General features: G+C 46.2%; 2 protein-coding genes across 2 annotated transcripts in view; one reads left to right on the forward strand and one right to left on the reverse strand.

Moving 5' to 3' along the window:
- The first annotated feature begins 3664 nt into the window (after positions 1-3664).
- On the forward strand, positions 3665-7216 carry Kiaa0040 (KIAA0040 ortholog). The gene has a single exon (XM_032915624.1). The coding sequence runs from the start codon at positions 3791-3793 to the stop codon at positions 4094-4096; it is 306 nt and encodes a 101-aa protein (XP_032771515.1). The 5' UTR covers positions 3665-3790; the 3' UTR covers positions 4097-7216.
- A 7060-nt stretch (positions 7217-14276) lies between these two features.
- Tnn (tenascin N) overlaps positions 14277-16233 on the reverse strand; it is a 67074-nt gene continuing 65117 nt past the window's right edge. The window contains exon 23 of the mRNA XM_032915025.1: positions 14277-15376. Coding sequence (XP_032770916.1) covers positions 15236-15376 — 141 coding nt within the window. The 3' untranslated portion in view covers positions 14277-15235. The remainder of the gene's footprint in view (positions 15377-16233) is intronic.

Here is a 16233-nt window from a genome sequence, read left to right on the forward strand (position 1 = left end):
GGCGAGATGAATGACATTTCTGGGTCAGTGATACTTGGAAGCAACCAAGGGACGGGGTCTTCCCAGAGTACATTCAGCCCACCGTGTGACTTCTTTTCCATTCTGTCCCATGGAAGCCCTAACTTTTCATTTGTACCACTAAGGAGACATTTGATTGTTTCCTGAAAATGCTAATAGCGCAAAGCTCATAAATACTAATGAAACGCTATAGATTAGCAGAGCTCAGCAAGTAACCTAGGGAGCCTAGACAAGAATTCTTAGATTAAAAAATATAAAGAATACTTTTTAATCGAATTTCCCCCAGACTGGGTTCCCAAATGTTAATGAGTACTCTTCCTGGCTGTGTGGAGAGCTGACTCTAATAAGTACCTTTAAGAATGCAGAGGTGAATTATTGACTTAGTTTTAGTTGAAGAGAAATCTATTTATTCAGAGGCTATTTTAGGTGCCTCGGGATGGACGTGTTTAAGACAAAGGTGGGAGGGTCGGGGCGCCTGGGACATTGTGATAAACACATAATTCAAATGCACGATTCTATTTCAGCCAACTAAGCAATCTAAGTTGGAATGTGCTTATTATATTTGTCTTTTATGACACAACCTTCAATAATAATAATTGCCCTGGACTCTAAAAGCTGGTGTCAGAAATTATAACTTTGTTATTCATTACCCAATCCCCTATGCCCAGCACAGACTCTGGCACAGATCAAATGTCCAATAAATGTTGGCTAAATGGATAAAGGACTTTCTTACAATATTATCCAGAGCTTTTGAGATCTGCGATCTTTTTCTAAATGTCAGCTCAGATCACGGTGACTGTTACCAAGCTCCCACATAAGACCCATCTCTACCCTAGCCACCATCCACCCTTCTCACTCATCTTCTGGTCTCTGCCTCTCCCACCCTGAGCTTCAAGTTGATTGGAAGGCAGCCCGTTGTCCCATTCATGTCCCACTCATCGCTCAGCATGAGATGTTTAAACATCACTTTTGCCCAGAGTTCTCAGTCAAAGCCTATGTATCTTTAAAGGAAACCTTAAGTGGCTAAAAGCTACCCTAACACTTTCCAGTCTCCTTTCTCTCCCTACTGCCCTTCTCCTGCCTGCAGAGCCCAGCACCTCCTGATATAGAATAGTGTGGTGTGGGTGTCACTAAATGTGAATCCCAGGTACTGTGCCAGGAGCCCTTTGTCCCAGTATGGCTATGTGGAGGATCAAGGGGAAGGACACCTGAATCTTCCCGCAACAGAACAGGAAACTCACTCCAAGGGAACCAAAAATATTGTTACATAAGACTGAAGCAAAGCAAGGGGTCATGGCAAAAAGTTGGGAAATTCTAAGAAGGAAAAGTCCTTATGTGGGGCATGGGTCCTACGGAGTTCTGACTGCACTGATGGTTACTTTTCTCTTTAAAGAGCCTGGAATCTTAGAATCAGAATGGGGTGCAGGCAGATCCATGTCATGTGGTATCTCCAGCCCTCCCAAGGGCCTAGACCATGCCTCTAGTAAAAGAACATGGCCCCCAAGAGTGCACTCTTCTTTTGTTGCCATGTTGAATTTTAGTTTGGGCTTAGCTTTTCTCTAAGTCGGTGCTAAGGAAGGAGCTGGGTTTTGTTCTGTTTCTTTTGGGAAGTGTCTCATAATGAGACATCAATCTCCTCTCAGACTGCTCTATGGTAGACTGGGATAAATGCTTGAGTCAGTCTGTGGAATAGCCAACGATTCTAAGAGTCTGCAAAATCCTGGGCTGCTTGCCAAAAATGGGTTAATTCTGTTCAAAGGGCTAGGAGGCCCAGAGCAATGCCTGTGAACGCATTGGAGATCCAGAGCCAAACTCCCCAGAATGAGTAAGTCCAGTTGTGCTACGTACCTTGTGATTTGTGCTTCCGCCTCCAGCTGCAGGATGGAGGACAATAGCACCTGCTGCATATGGCAATAATGAGTCAGTGCGTGTGAAGCGAATTAATAGGTAGAAAGCCCCTAGAACAGTGCCTGGCATATAAGAAGTGCTTTAAAAACATAGGCCAAAAACCATCATTGTACTTTTATAGCATTGCTTTAGTTCCTGTGGACCAACGGGTACAGTGCTAAGTGCCAATCTGTGCAGATGCAAACACTGGGCAAATAATACCATTGGGATTGGGGCCACACATCGGCAGACCAGGTCAGGTGGGGCTGAGATGGACATATGGCCACTGAGTATACAGGACGATTGTCAAGCATGTAATTCCAGGAACTAGACCTCCTCTAGAAGAACCTCTAGGACACCATGCAACCTACCACGCTGTCTGAAGCACAACTTTAACCTCCAGGCAATAGAATTAAATAGGAACTCATCTGGGATCCTGAGCCCAGGATACTCACAGGCCTCTTGGTGCAATGCCCACAGCTACTGCTCACTTAAAAGACAAAATGCCCCACCCACTCAGGAGTGTGCAGCTGGGTGATTGTTGAATTCAAGCCTAACCTGGTTTACCCAGGGAGACCCTGTTGACCAGAAAGTACCAAGCACTGCAGTACAATCCACACCATTCTCACCGTCTGGACAGCAGCACCCTTGGGAGAATGCTAGATTCATTATCCAAAACTCTGGGTGCTCACTACAACTCCTGCTAGCCTCAGACATCCTGCTTCCCCACAGTAGACCTTGTGTTTGCCACCTTTAAGTAAAACAGCTGGCCAGAAGTCTCCAGCCAGAAAATCGGTCACTCTCTGTACTTGAGTCCAAGGTAATGTGTTACACAGGGAGAAATTTCTTAAACTTCTCTGAATGGTGTTTGTTCCCAGAGTCATCTCTGAACACAAGGACTGCAGGATTCACGGGACTTTACACCTGAGAGCTGACCCCCAAGATATATGTGGAGAGGTGGACCCGTGACAGAAGAGATGGTACTTGTACAAGACCGCAAGGGTGCCCACTGTCCACTGAGCTCAGAGTAGGGGCCCTGTGCCTATTCCCGAGCATCTGTTCCCAAGGAGATGCTAGGTTTCTTTCCCCTGAGAAAAAGGAAATGGGTAGGAAAGAGACCAGGAAGATTTGCTTGGAAGCAGCCAATGAGATGACAAAGAGAGAGAGAAGGTAGAAAGCAGAGAGGACCAGATACAGGAGTGGAGTGTAAGGAGAAGGGAAGAGAGAGTGTTGGAAAGAGAGTAGGCACCCAGTGAGGGTGGCAGGCATGTGGCAGGATGAGGACTGATGACCTCTTAGCCAGGAAGAGGCCATCTGATCTTGTGTTTAAGCTTTAGTAAATATCAAAACTGGTAAGCTGTGCTCCTTGGGCCTCAGACAAGGGGCTACCATATAAGAAATACATGTTCATCACCTGTCTGGTGAGCTAGGGTACAGGAGGAGAATAAACCAAAAAAGCACATGATATACACACCAATGAATTTATTCAACAACTGCTAAGCACCTAGTGTATACCAGGTCTGACATAATACTAACTCTTTTATCCTAAGCCCAATAGCATTTGTACACATGGTGAGAGAATGGGTCAAAGGTTATTGACTCGTTGCATGTATTTTGTTCATTGAGTGTAGTATGATTTCAGAAAACTCTGCAAATCATTGATTCTCTTTTTTAAGCATACATCCTCTGACGCTATGAAAATGGTAGACCGTCGCTGCTGCATTTCTCTTGAATTGTCCATTTTACTTTCTCCAGGTGCTCCCGGCGGCTTCCCCAAATGTGAAGCTGAAAGAAAAATAAATTCCAAGTGGCTAACACCGTGTTCTGTGAGGCCCAGGGCTTGTTAGATAACTGGGATCCTCTGGCCCCACACTAGCCCAGCACCATGGAAAGAAACAGTACCTTCTTCGACTCCGTCTGGGAAACTATCCTGACCAGACACGAAAGAGGCGTCTTCAACACTGTCTGCTTGGCTGTGCTCCTGGGGCTGCCCCTGGTGGTGCTTCTCACCCTCTTCTTCATCTGTTGCCATTGCTGCTGTAGCCGGCCACCCAAGAGCAACCAACAGCCAGAACAGAACAAGAAGAAAAAGAAAAAGAAGAAGAAGAAGAAGAAGAAAGATGAAGACCTCTGGATCTCTGCTCAGCCCAAGCTCCTGCAGATGGAGAAGAGGCCATCACTGCCTGTCTAGTGAGCAAGGAAGCAGAGTGGAGCCAAACCTCTGTCCAACCACAGAGACTTAGAGGAGCCTTTAAAGTGATGCATTTACGCCCACAGATTACTCAACCAAGGGACAGACTTCAGACTGAGCATCCCAATGGACCGAGTGTATAGACAATTCTTACACTGTCTTGGCAGCTATGTGTCCGATAACAGTGCTCTCTGGTGTAGCCCCCGGCGTGTGCTGTGGTTTCTGGTATACTCTCTCACAAAAGCACAGAAAACATGTATACACGCATCTTAGATGGCATTCAACTCTGTATGTATCATATGTATGCACATTTGGACAATAGGTACATGGGACAGGATATTCTATTTATCACGTGCCCCTGTAATATGTATTTTGCTCAAATATACCTACCTGGAGAAATGCCTTATGGGAAGGCATTCCAGTTTGGGTTCATGTGCACAATTAAGTAGCCATGATGCAAGTTGGCATTATGCACTGTCTGTATGCCCCACAGGGTGGAGATGGATGCTTCCTGTTTCTATTCCTACATAGCATTTACTGGAAATGCATTTGGACATTCTAGGAACCTGGTACAGTCCCCACTTTGGTATACATTGATACGGATAGCAGGTGGCTTCTATATGCGCCTGACCTTTTTCCTGTACCTAAAAGTTTAAAGTATGGCTCCAAATCCACTCAAAGCTCTTTGCTTTCAATTCACGACAAGGTCCTCATTACCTCTGACAGCTGTTTAATGGGGTCCCAGACCTCTCGGGGACATTACCCCATAACTACTCAGCAAGGTGCCCTTTTCTAAGCAGTGATAAACAGCTCTTGGCAGTGACTATGAGAAAGCTATGGAAATCTGCATATTCACTTCATTGGACTGCAGGTGTGTACCCATGAGATGTATATGGAGATAGAAAGGGTAAAGCAATGGCCCACAGGAGCTAGCTATAATCCGTGTGACCAGGGCTTTCAGAATGAAAACAAGTGAGATCATCCCAAGTCCAGTCTCATAACCAGCACGCGCGCGTGTGCACACGTGCGCGCGCGCGCGCACACACACACACACACACACACACCACAACACACACCAGAAGCAATGCCCTGTGCTTGCAGCAGTGCAGGATGTGTCTCGGGTGGGAGGTAGAAGCCATAGTTTAAATGAAAGATAAAACTGTAAAGATATTTGTTGTCATTTATGTTGAAGCTCAGGCACATAGCTTGTACACAGTAGGTACTCAGAACTGTGGATGGATATACAGTAATGTTAAGGATAAACTTGTAATACCTCACAGGTCCCCCAAGTGACCTACTCATTTAAGAGACCCCATTAACTGCTCCAGAAGCTGAGACAAAGCACTGAGACCTGGGTGGTATTGACATATGTGCTCTGTGGTACCTGAGGCCATGCCATATTCTGAGTGGAGGAGAGCCCTCCCCCCCCCTCCAGTCTCCACAGGCTCGGAAAAAAAAAAAAACAAACAAAAAAAAACAAAAACAAAAAAAAACCAAATTGCTTGGCATTTTGATTGTATTGTGGCCGAGTTACAAAGGCAGAGAATTCCCAGCTTGGAGGTGATTACACTCTAACAGCTCATTTGCACATCTACTGGGGAGCGCTATAAATATTGTCCCTACAGAGACCATTATAGACAGTGGAAAAATCACTGTCTAATTAATGACATAGCCAAATTATGACATTATAACAGCAAGAAAAAAAATTCCTGGACTCGATGAGACTGTGTGAATGGAAGGTTGTACTCCACTTGTTCAGCTGGGCTGCCTGGTACTCATGGTTCTACTCCGACTGTGCTCCAGGCCCCTGGAGGGTAGCTGCCTTGTGGTAGTTCACACACCTGGGTCAGTCACATTCACTCATTCAATGTCACTAGGCACTCAGGCCTTCCACCCACGGGCCTCTCTGACCAAAGCAACACTTTCTGATTCTCTACCCGCTTGCCACATAGGGAGTTTGTTGTGGATTACCTGGCTGTCCCCCACATGTCACACAATGGTCAGTCTTCTCCCCTTCTGTGCTACTTGGTACCCACCAGATGTCCTTCCCACTTCTCTCAGTCACCCTAAGACAGAAGACTTGGGGGAAGAGGTGGAGACACAGCAGAGATGGGATGTCAGATACAGTCTGCAAGGATGGATCACCAGGATCAGGGACCATACGAATAACATTGTTTCCGTGACAACTGGCTGCCAGTTTGAATTAAGACAGAAGTCAGTTGTTACTGATTGCCATAGTGAAGCTTCTGTCTCCGGGCCCAGTGTACCTACTGCTTCCTGATCAAATAGACTTGAGCTAGTTCCTGTCACAAAACATCCAGAAGGGCAATTCCCAGTTGTTTCTGTATCCTGGAATCCAGGAGTCCCAACCCTGATTGGATCACACTGCCTGTCACAGACTGTCTGACAGCGGGGTCCATGATGTGATAGGCCCTCCCACAGATGCCAGGAGCAGAAGCCCAAAGTGGTGCTTGGTACTGCCTTCCTGCCTCACACCCTGCCAGTCCTTCTCGTGTTGCTTCTCCTTGCATCATACCAGGTCATTCCTTTAGGACTTGACACATTTTCCCCTCGCTCCATCCCAGAGTTACCATGGATATAGTCGTGGGGTAGGGTGCTTGGGACCTGTGCCTACCTGATCCACCTAGGTAAGTTAATGGAACCAAAGAGGCTGCAGGGGCTGGAGAATGGCTCAGCAGTTAAAAGCGCTTGTTGCTTTTGTAGAAGACGCAGGTACCAAACATGCTTGTGGTACGCATGTATACATAGGCAAACCTCTCATACACATCAAATAAATCTCTTTTAAAAATAGGATCCACAAAAATAGACCTTCTAAACTGGCATGGACTTGGGCGTAGGGTTGTTCCCACCCACGGTGGACTTCTAATCTGCCTTGGTCATACTCAGAAACCATCAGAGGGGTCTGTATCCATTGTTCTGTGGACTTTTTTGATTTCTTGGGAGGAGGAAAAAGAACAAGAAATTGTAAAGAAAAAGCAGTCACTTTTTTGAGAAGAATATATAAATGATCCAAGCTGTACAGTACTTGTCAGTGTTTTGTTTCCTGTAAAATTCAAATACATATAAAAGTTTATTTAAATAAATATTTTGAAAATGAAATCCTCCTGGCATGTTGGAGTGGGTGACTGGCTTATCACTGAGATATTATTCTCACACAGAATTCACAGAGGCAGCGGCTTTCCTTGCCTGGTCACTGCCCTCCTAGAATCTCAGGTCTGAGGACCAGCAATGTGGCATCTCTCCCTTCTATGCAAAGCAGGCAACTTTGGAAGCTGAAGTGAGCAACAGTGGCCGCAGAAAACACACTTGCACTCCCAGACGGCACTTAGAAAACATTTCTCCAGCGAAGTCAGTGTCTCTTTATAGGAGAACAAAGAAATAACCTTTGGGTTAATCTAGTGCTAAGAAACAAAAGACCAAGGACTGTGGCAGTAGCTATCAGGGACACAGATACCTGTGCTTGTGTGCGTGTGTTTATATAAGCACATGCACCCTTTTTCTAAGTCAACTACAACTTTGTGCTAGTTAGAAAATGAAGTGACTCAGATGCTCTTGATTTCTCTCCCAACAATGCTAAGTAGGTGCTACCTAGAGTGCGGGCCAACAGAAGCAAGATGGTGAAATGTTCTCTACCGGCATTGCCCAATCTGGTACTATTAGCCACACGTGGCATAGTTCATTAACATTAAATTAGATTAAAAGTCCAGAGCTCAGTTATGCCAGCCATATTTCAAGCACTCAATAGCCACCCTACGGCTAGGAACACCACCCCGAATGGCGTAGGCTGGCATCTAGTGGAAAGAGTAGTCCAGCGGTGGTGAACAGCTGCGATGTTTTAATGGAGACGAGGAGGAAGCCCCACAGCGTCGCTGTACATTTCCTGTCTTGCCCAAGGCAGGCTGTTTCACGGTTTCAGCTGATCCTTCAGCTTTTCTCCTATTGCCACACAGCCATGACAACCAGAGTAGAGCCTTTCTCATTCTGCCTGCTATTTATGTCTCCGGGATATTGCAAAACTTTCCAGTGCAGAGGAGGGGCTGCCCAGAGGGCCATAGTGCAGCTTCCAGGCACCTCATAGGCTTGCCACTCCTTACAGGTCCACCTGCTCAGGCTCACCCACACTCTGGGGTGTGAGGACGGAGCTGCACAATGCAATCATCCATCAGTGTTCTGAACTCACTGGACTACTCTGCTGGCCGCCTGCTCTTTGGCCTTAAGATTGTTCTTGAATTCAAAGTCACAGGTGTCCAAGATTGAACAAAAATCCCTTCAAACAACTTACTGTATCTAGCATAGGTTCGACTTATTGAAATGTTTTCAGATTCCCACGGGGGCGAGCCACAGGGGTGAGTGTCACAATTTATTCAGTAGTGACAATGTGCATATATCAAAGTATTTTAGCTTCTACTAGGTGCTAAGTCCTCTGAGGCCCATACCAGAGTTTTGGTCGTGAAGGGTCACAACCTTCCTAAAGGAACAAACCACAACATAATGTGTTTGTCACTTTCTCAGAGGGACACAGAACACCAAGACTGGCATCAAGTCAGCTAACAAAGAGTTGTACTGGGTGACCTGAGAGAGGAGGCCACCAATGGCAGAATGGAAGTCCCTGGGCACTGTGGGCTGGCACTCAGGACTGGCACAGTCCAGTTCTCCCCAGTCCTGTCATTTATGCCTGTGATGTCACCTCCAATTAAGACTTATCTTCAAAAACTAAATGGAGAAAATGCATAAAAGCCACTTAGCACTGAGCCTGGGTAGGGAAAGTGTTCGAGTTAAGTGTCATTGATGAAGGAAGCTCGTGGTTTGTGTTCTAGAAATCAAAGGAGAGACTTCCGGAGAAGAGCATGGGGATTACCCACTCTCCGGAGACCTCCTTGCCTTTCACTCTCCTTTCTCTTTCTTCCATTCAGGAGCCGTCATAATCCTGTTCACTGTCCATAGAAAATCAGCCTTACAACTGGTTATTTATATACTCCTAGTGAGGAAAAGGAAGACACAGGAGTTCTGAAGGACGGTGTAAAGCCTTACGCTCCAAACAGGCAACCTCACCACCTCCAAGGGCCTTGCAGCCCCTTAGAAGCATCCGTTATCACATTTGACTCCTGCATCACAGGTAAAGAAAATGAGCTACAGGAGAAGAAGCCAGTGTGCCCAGGCTTGGGAGGGAGACCACGCTCTTCTCCCAGGAGTTTCACAGTCTGCTCCTAAGTCTGTAAGTGTCCAAACGGCCTCTCCATGTGTTCCACAGCGAGCCCCACTTCCTTGGCCTCCTCTAATTAAACCTGATTCTCTTTAAATGTATAACACTGGGCTGGAGAGCTGGCTCGTCAGTTAAGAGCACTTGCTTTCCTTGCAGAGGTCTCGGATTGGGTTCCCAGTCCCACTCAGCAGTCACAACCACCTGTAACTCCAGTTTCAGGGGATCCAACATTCTCTTCTGGCCTCTCTGGCCTCTCTGGGCACCAGGCATGAACTGGGTCTGCATAAACATACACAAGGGCAAAACACTGGTGCACATAAGTAATTCTAAAATAAATCTTTTTTAAAAATTAAAAGGCCAAATGTAATAATAGCTAAAGTTTACAAGCTTCCAGAACTATTCTTCGCTGTCGTTACCCTTAGACTTACATAGGAGTTTATCTTCTATAATGGGCAGGATTTTATGAGCTAACCTGGGAACCTTACTTATTTATGTAACACTGGAACTGGACCTCAAAGCACGCACAGAAACAATCCACTCTCGGGGCACTTTAGGAAGTTTTGACTATTCCTGGAACTTTCAACCCACACACAGTGGTAGACAGGTTGCCTGGAAGACCAGCCAAGGAAGAACTAGGCAACCCCTTCCAGGAAGTACCTGCTTACCTGTGTGTTAATCTGTTAATCCAGGAAAAACACTGCCGGCGAAACCACGAAGGGCAGGTTGGATGCTAACAAGGTCCCACTGGCTAACTCTCAAGACAATGTGAGCCAGGAAGGAAGAAAAGTGGAGACCCTTCCAGAACTTCCCTTTGTGAAGGAGAGTGGCTCTTGAATTGGGAGGCACCTGATAAGACAACACTGCCATCTACTGGCAAGAGTGGGTATAGCAGGCCTCTTGCCCCATGCTGCAAACTCCAACCTGGCTGTCTCCCATCGATTCTGTTGAGCTCTCCTTGACCCTGGTGGAAGGTTTAAACTAGTGAGGATTTGCAAGGTTTTTGGTTTGGTTTTGTTTTGTCTTGTTTTAATGAGGGAACCTTTTCTAGTAAGTAAGTTTCACCAGAAGCTTTTCTTCATCTTTTCTTTTAGTTCTTTGGGTGGCCTCCTTGTCTGCACGCTCTCACTTTACACAGCCCACACCTAGTTCTCTTTGTCTCCCTTGATCACAATTCTTTGAAAATCTCTGTGGTGTGTGTGTGTGTATGTGTGTCTGTCTGTCTGTCTGTCTGTCTGTCTGTCTGTGTCTGTCTGTCTCTGCCCCTCTCTTTGTTTTCTTCTGTTTCTCCCTCCCCCACTCTCCCCTGCAGTATATTCTAGCTTCTGTAATCCTTGAATCCCCAATAATTGTAAGTTATGAAACAACACACTGAAACTCAACAAACATAAATGCCAACCCACTTCCAGAGGAAGCAGCCGTAAATATCTTCAAGCTCTGGGGTTCCCGGGCTGGCCTTTGAAGCCAGTCCTCCTTAAATCCTGCTGATTCTACAGATCACTTCCTGACACAGAACAAGGAAAGCAGCGCCTCTTGGAGAACTATTACAGCAGCTGTGAGCTTGTCGGCGAGCCTCCCCCTTCCCCTATACCACACCCCTTGTGGATGGGTAAGGGGTGTAGACAGAATGAATGACTTCTGGCTTTCTGAACCACAGCGGGGTAACTATGGCTGACAAGGATTAACCGTGTATTCCAAAGTAACCAGGAGAGAGGTCTGTGCATGTGATAAATGTCTGAAGTGATGGTGATGCCAGTCACATGCACTGACCACTTCACATTGTATATGCATATTGAAATGTCACACTTTACCCCCCAGATATAAGTCAATCAAAGATAACACAAGGCCCGGGAGATAGCTCTGTGGATAAAGCGATTGCTACTCAGGTGTGAGGACTTGAGGTAAATGTTGGTGGGGCCGTGGCAGCCCACCTGAAGTAAATCCTTATACTCCGGAGGCAGAGCAAGCTGGCTGGCTAGACGGGCCACATCGGTGAGTTCTGGGCTCAGGATGAGAGCCTGTCTCAGGAAATGAAGTAGAAGGTAGCCAAGGGAGACCCAGGGTAAACCCGTGTCCTATACACATGCATGTCCACATATGTTGTGCATGCACACGTGCACACACAATTTTCTATGTGGTTTTCAAAACCCCACTATGCTGCCCTCTCCAACCTGTCCCCAAACTAATATTTCCAAAATACAAGCCTGTCATCCCACTTCAAGGTTTCAAAACCTCTGAGAGCTCTCCACCGTTCAAAAGCTTATGTGGGAACAGTGGCTTTCACCCCTGGATTGATGTTAGAGGCCCCTGGGGAACTTTGAAAGGCTCAGGTGCGTAGAACTCACCCGAGACCCAGTGGAGTGGGATCTCTGGAGAGACAAAGAGCAGAAGGACACACATCAAAGCTCATGCTGGCTCTGAATGGCAGTGTGAACTGACAGCCATTGCAGCAGTGACCCCTGCCTGTCCTTCCCGCTGGCTCCCTGGGCTCCTCAGCCAGAGAAGCCACTTTGCCGCCCCCGTGTCATTCACGTGCAGCCTGACTCTCCCAAGTGTCTAGCTGCTCCCCTCACTGATTCCGTCTGTCTTTCTAGATCTGATACCATCACTATAGCCCCCTAAAACCTTCTTAGTGGAATTAGACACAGGCACACACGCATGCACACATATGCACACACACTTAGTGACTTTAGTGACTCACTTTTTCTTTAAGCCGCTACCATCTGATTCATTTCCTAATAGTTCTAAGAGTTGACCAGGGGTAGCAGTTTGCTTGCTCGACTTTACCTTGTGCATGCACAGAGGAGATAACACTTGGGTGCTCTGCCCCTGGCTTCTAGTGCATCCCTACTTAGGTCCCTTTTCACTTTGGGTCATCCTGAAGCATGGATCATCCTTTGAGCTTCAAATCTTTGAGGATCCATAACCTGGCTCTAAGAAAAAGTGTTTGAACCTCTCTGAAAAGGAGATCACCCCCAAAACCCATTCATAGGCCCGTTTTCCATGACTGGAAAAGACTGCTGGGCAGGCCATGTTAAAGCAAAGGACAGCATGCAGGAAGGTTGGGGGCTTGCATGTTGCCCACTCTATAAACACTGTGAAATGAACTTCCTAGATGTCCTTTCCTGCCCACAGTAAACTATTTGAAGGTCAGCTGAATATTTCTCCATGGCAACAAAGGACCTACATGCAAAAGGATGCTAAAACAGTTTCAGTCTCCCACACAGTTCAGTTCAGTGGCCAAACCATGGGGTCAATGATGGGCATGGTGTCATCTGATGCCATCAAACCCTCCTCCGGAACAAAGGCTATGGCTATAGAACTACACAGACACAGAGAGGCTAGCAATCCCACAGCAGTTTTAATGGATCATACCATCTGAAGAGGGAGCCCACCAACCTGGTCTGTGATGGTTTGACTAAGAATGGCCCCCATAGGTTTGATCATCAGGGAGTAGCACTACTTGGAAAGGATTAGGTGTGTCTTTGTGGAAGTAGGCGTAGCCTTATTGGAGGAAGTGTGTCCGGGGGGTCGGGGGTAGGTTTAAGGTTTCCAAAGCCCAAGCTAGGCCCAGGATCTCTCTCTCCCTGCTGCCTGTGGATCTGGATGTGGAACTCTCTGCTACCCCTCCAGAACCATGTCTGCCTGTGTGCCTCCCGTGCTTTCTGCTGTGATGATAATGGACTGAGCCTCTGAAGTGGTAAGCCAGCCCCAATCACATGCTTTCCTTTCTAAGCGTGGTTATGGTATCTCTTCACAGCAGTAGAACACTGACCAAGACAATGTCTTAACAAGCGCACTTAGGAAGCCTGCTGAAAGCTGAGGGTGTTGCTACTGTAGGCAATCTCTCTGGCTCTGGGCTAGCACTGGGATTGAATCCTTTGTCCGGTAAGCAGTTTTCTGCTAATAGATTTGACCTGATCACGATGATCCCAAGGACTCTTATCTGCAGAGATGAGGTCCATTTGTGCAAAGAAGTATAGAACAGGGAAGAAAGAATCTGAGAAGATATGGAGCTAGAAGGTGCTACAGAAGGGGCCAAGACCAAGGAGGAAGTTACCTAGGGCTTATGCCCCCCCAAAGTGCCTTAAGACTGAGAGAATCTGTCTCTGAGAATCTCTCCCCTTCAGGAAAGTCTTCACAGTACCCATCTCTGCTGCCACCACCTCTGCAGCTCCTCTCAGCAGCAATCACTTCTTAAAGTTACAAACTGACTTGTCGCTCATCAGTCTCCAACCCTAGGGCCGATTTGCTATTTACTGACCACCTCTACCCCTGGGCTAGAAGCATATCCTGTTTATTGTCAGCCTTTGCCTAGCATAGGTAGAACGAGGTGTGAATCTGTTTATTTGGATAGGTCTGGCACTTAGAACAGAACCCAGTACACGATGAGATTTAAGCAGTAAATGTTGAATAAACGAGCGGATGAATAAAGGACAGCGTACAAGCTCCTTAGCACCAGGACTGTTTGACACGTCCTTCTGTTTCCCTAGTAGGCCACCACTTCCTAGATTCTTGAGTCAATGACAATGCATATGCACTTTTTTTTTTTCTTAAATGATTAGCCCCAATGCCAAGCGAGTTTCATCATCAGATCTGGCCATTGCTGTGGCCTTGCTGAATGTGTTTGCCTCGGTACGGGTGGGGATCCTGAAAACCTGAATGGTTGACACAAGTGGTTTCCAGTGTATGGCTTGGCATGGACCCAGAGGTGAAACCTGAGAAAGCTAAGCAACACGCACACCCTAGACAAGACGGGAAAGTGCAGCTTCTAGAACACTTGCTCTCCTTCCCACTCCCATACTTCTACTGCATTCCAAATAACACTGGTTTCCATGTCTACTGTCACACAGGTAAGAGACCACAGCCAACCAAATTCCAGGGTAACATTCAAATTATCACTTCAGTTGTACGTAGTTTAAAATTCGAGGGGAGAAAATAACACAAGACATCTTTTTAAAAATCAAATGTTTTATTTTTGTTTTCTTGAGTAGGAATTTAAGTTACTTCAATGGTCACTGACTTGGCTACAGAAAACCTTCCAAAATGATACCAAACAGGCAAGAAGGGTGATATGAGGAAGCTTCCAGTGTGGGGAGCAGGGAAGAGAGACTGAGGACTGACTGAAGTGGGGGGGGGCATGGAGGTGAGTCAGGGAAAGCTGAGGGTACCAGTTATTTAGAGAGATTGGCTATTTAAAGTTGAAATGACTGCAAATTTATTTACAACATATGCAGATCTATGGAAGAGATTATGCAAATGTCTAGAAAAGGGGCAGTTAAAAATAGCAATAAGACGGGAGCTTTGGTCTCCAGAATGCTAGAGACTAGTCAGAACTTAACTATGACTGCATCGTGGCCGCTTTGTAGTCTCTTCGTTCATTCTTTAAACACAGGAAGTTTAAAAGGAGTAAGATTTATTCTTTCCCCTCAAAACCAGGAGAACCAGGAGACAACAAGCCTCAGCTTACCTCAGCTCTGACCCCCAGGGGATCAGAACCTCCCTCTGTTTTTTTTTTCTATAAAAATCTATATCATCAGACGTATACAGAGATCTCCACCAATTGCTAAAGACTTCCAATTGATATTGATATCGATGTACTGGATCGATGCATTTGTCATTAAGTAAGGATGGGTTGAAAAACCTCGTGTTTCCAACACGGTGTCCTATCCATATGTACTGTTCAGTTACAACATTGTTGGCTTTCGGGGCCCTCAGTAGAGACGGGCAAACATGCAGATGACATGGAAGGAACCTCTAAAGGTCTAAGCATGATGACATCATTAGCACTGTGTACCCAACAATCTAAGAAATTAGAGGCTCTGAGCATCCCTCAAACTTCAGCTCCCCCGTCACCACCACCCACCCTGCCCGCCCCAAGCCTCTCTCGTCTCCTGTGAAGACAGCTCAGATGGCCTTCAGAACACTCTTGCCTTCCCTGCTATGGACCGCTTCTTCCTGCCAGAGAAACGGTCTCTGCTGTAACCAAAGGGGCGGATTTTTAGCTCCACGTAAGGGATGGAGAACTCATGTCCTTTCCATGGCTCCCAGTTCACCCCCTGTAAAACAAACAAACAAACAAGCATCAAGAACCAGTATCTGGGAGAAGAGTAAGGTGGCTTATGGTAGGGGGGGATCCTAAAGAGCAAGAAATCACTCGCTCTCTGATGGAAGAGGAAAAAAAGAGAAATTTCTACTAGTGATGGGTTATGAGCCAAAATAGGAGGGCCAGATCATGTGCCCTCCCCTGGAATTTGACAAGCTGGTGGACAGAGAAAGAAGCCTCCATGGTGGGAAGACGGACTGTGAGCCCAAGACGTAGGGGAGGCACAAGGGTGACAAGGGGGTCAACTTAGGCAGAGAGTCGCAAATCATTGCTGTACACTGTTCTTTTCCAAAAAAAAAAAAAAAAAATAAAAGGAAAAAATAAACATATTAATTAGCCAATTGTGTAAAATCATTTTCAATTTAGGCTGTTTAGATATTAGCGCTGGGGTAACAAATGGCCTGCTGAAAACTAAATTTCATTTTATGTCTTTTGACTGGTGAGCACAATAATATTTAATTCACTTAATAACCTTGCAACCTGGCCAATAAAGAGCCCAAGTGACCAATTTTATGTATTTTAATTTGTGAGGTAAATAATAAACAAGAAGCTAAATGGCTTGCAGACCGAGAAAAGCACATTAACCAGATGAATGTCTTTTATTAGCAAATGCAGGGACAGTTTAGGGCATGCTGGCTGCTCATTTCAAATATTTGATCTCTGAGCACAAGCTCCCCTGGTCGGCCCACATGCTGCCACCATGATTCATTGGGCCAACCCTCCTCATTGCCCTAGGGGCAAATTTCTTCTACCCTTTGGAAAAAATAATCACTTAAGGATTGGGAGTTCTGGCTATGTGGTAAGAACAAA

Source organism: Rattus rattus, chromosome 10 (assembly GCF_011064425.1).
Source record: "Rattus rattus isolate New Zealand chromosome 10, Rrattus_CSIRO_v1, whole genome shotgun sequence".
NCBI classification, from domain to species: domain Eukaryota; kingdom Metazoa; phylum Chordata; class Mammalia; order Rodentia; family Muridae; genus Rattus; species Rattus rattus.

Coding starts and splice junctions, on each gene's coding strand:
- Kiaa0040 (XM_032915624.1), top strand. CDS start 3,791: ATGGAAAGAAACAGTACCTTCTTCGACTCCGTCTGGGAAACTATCCTG.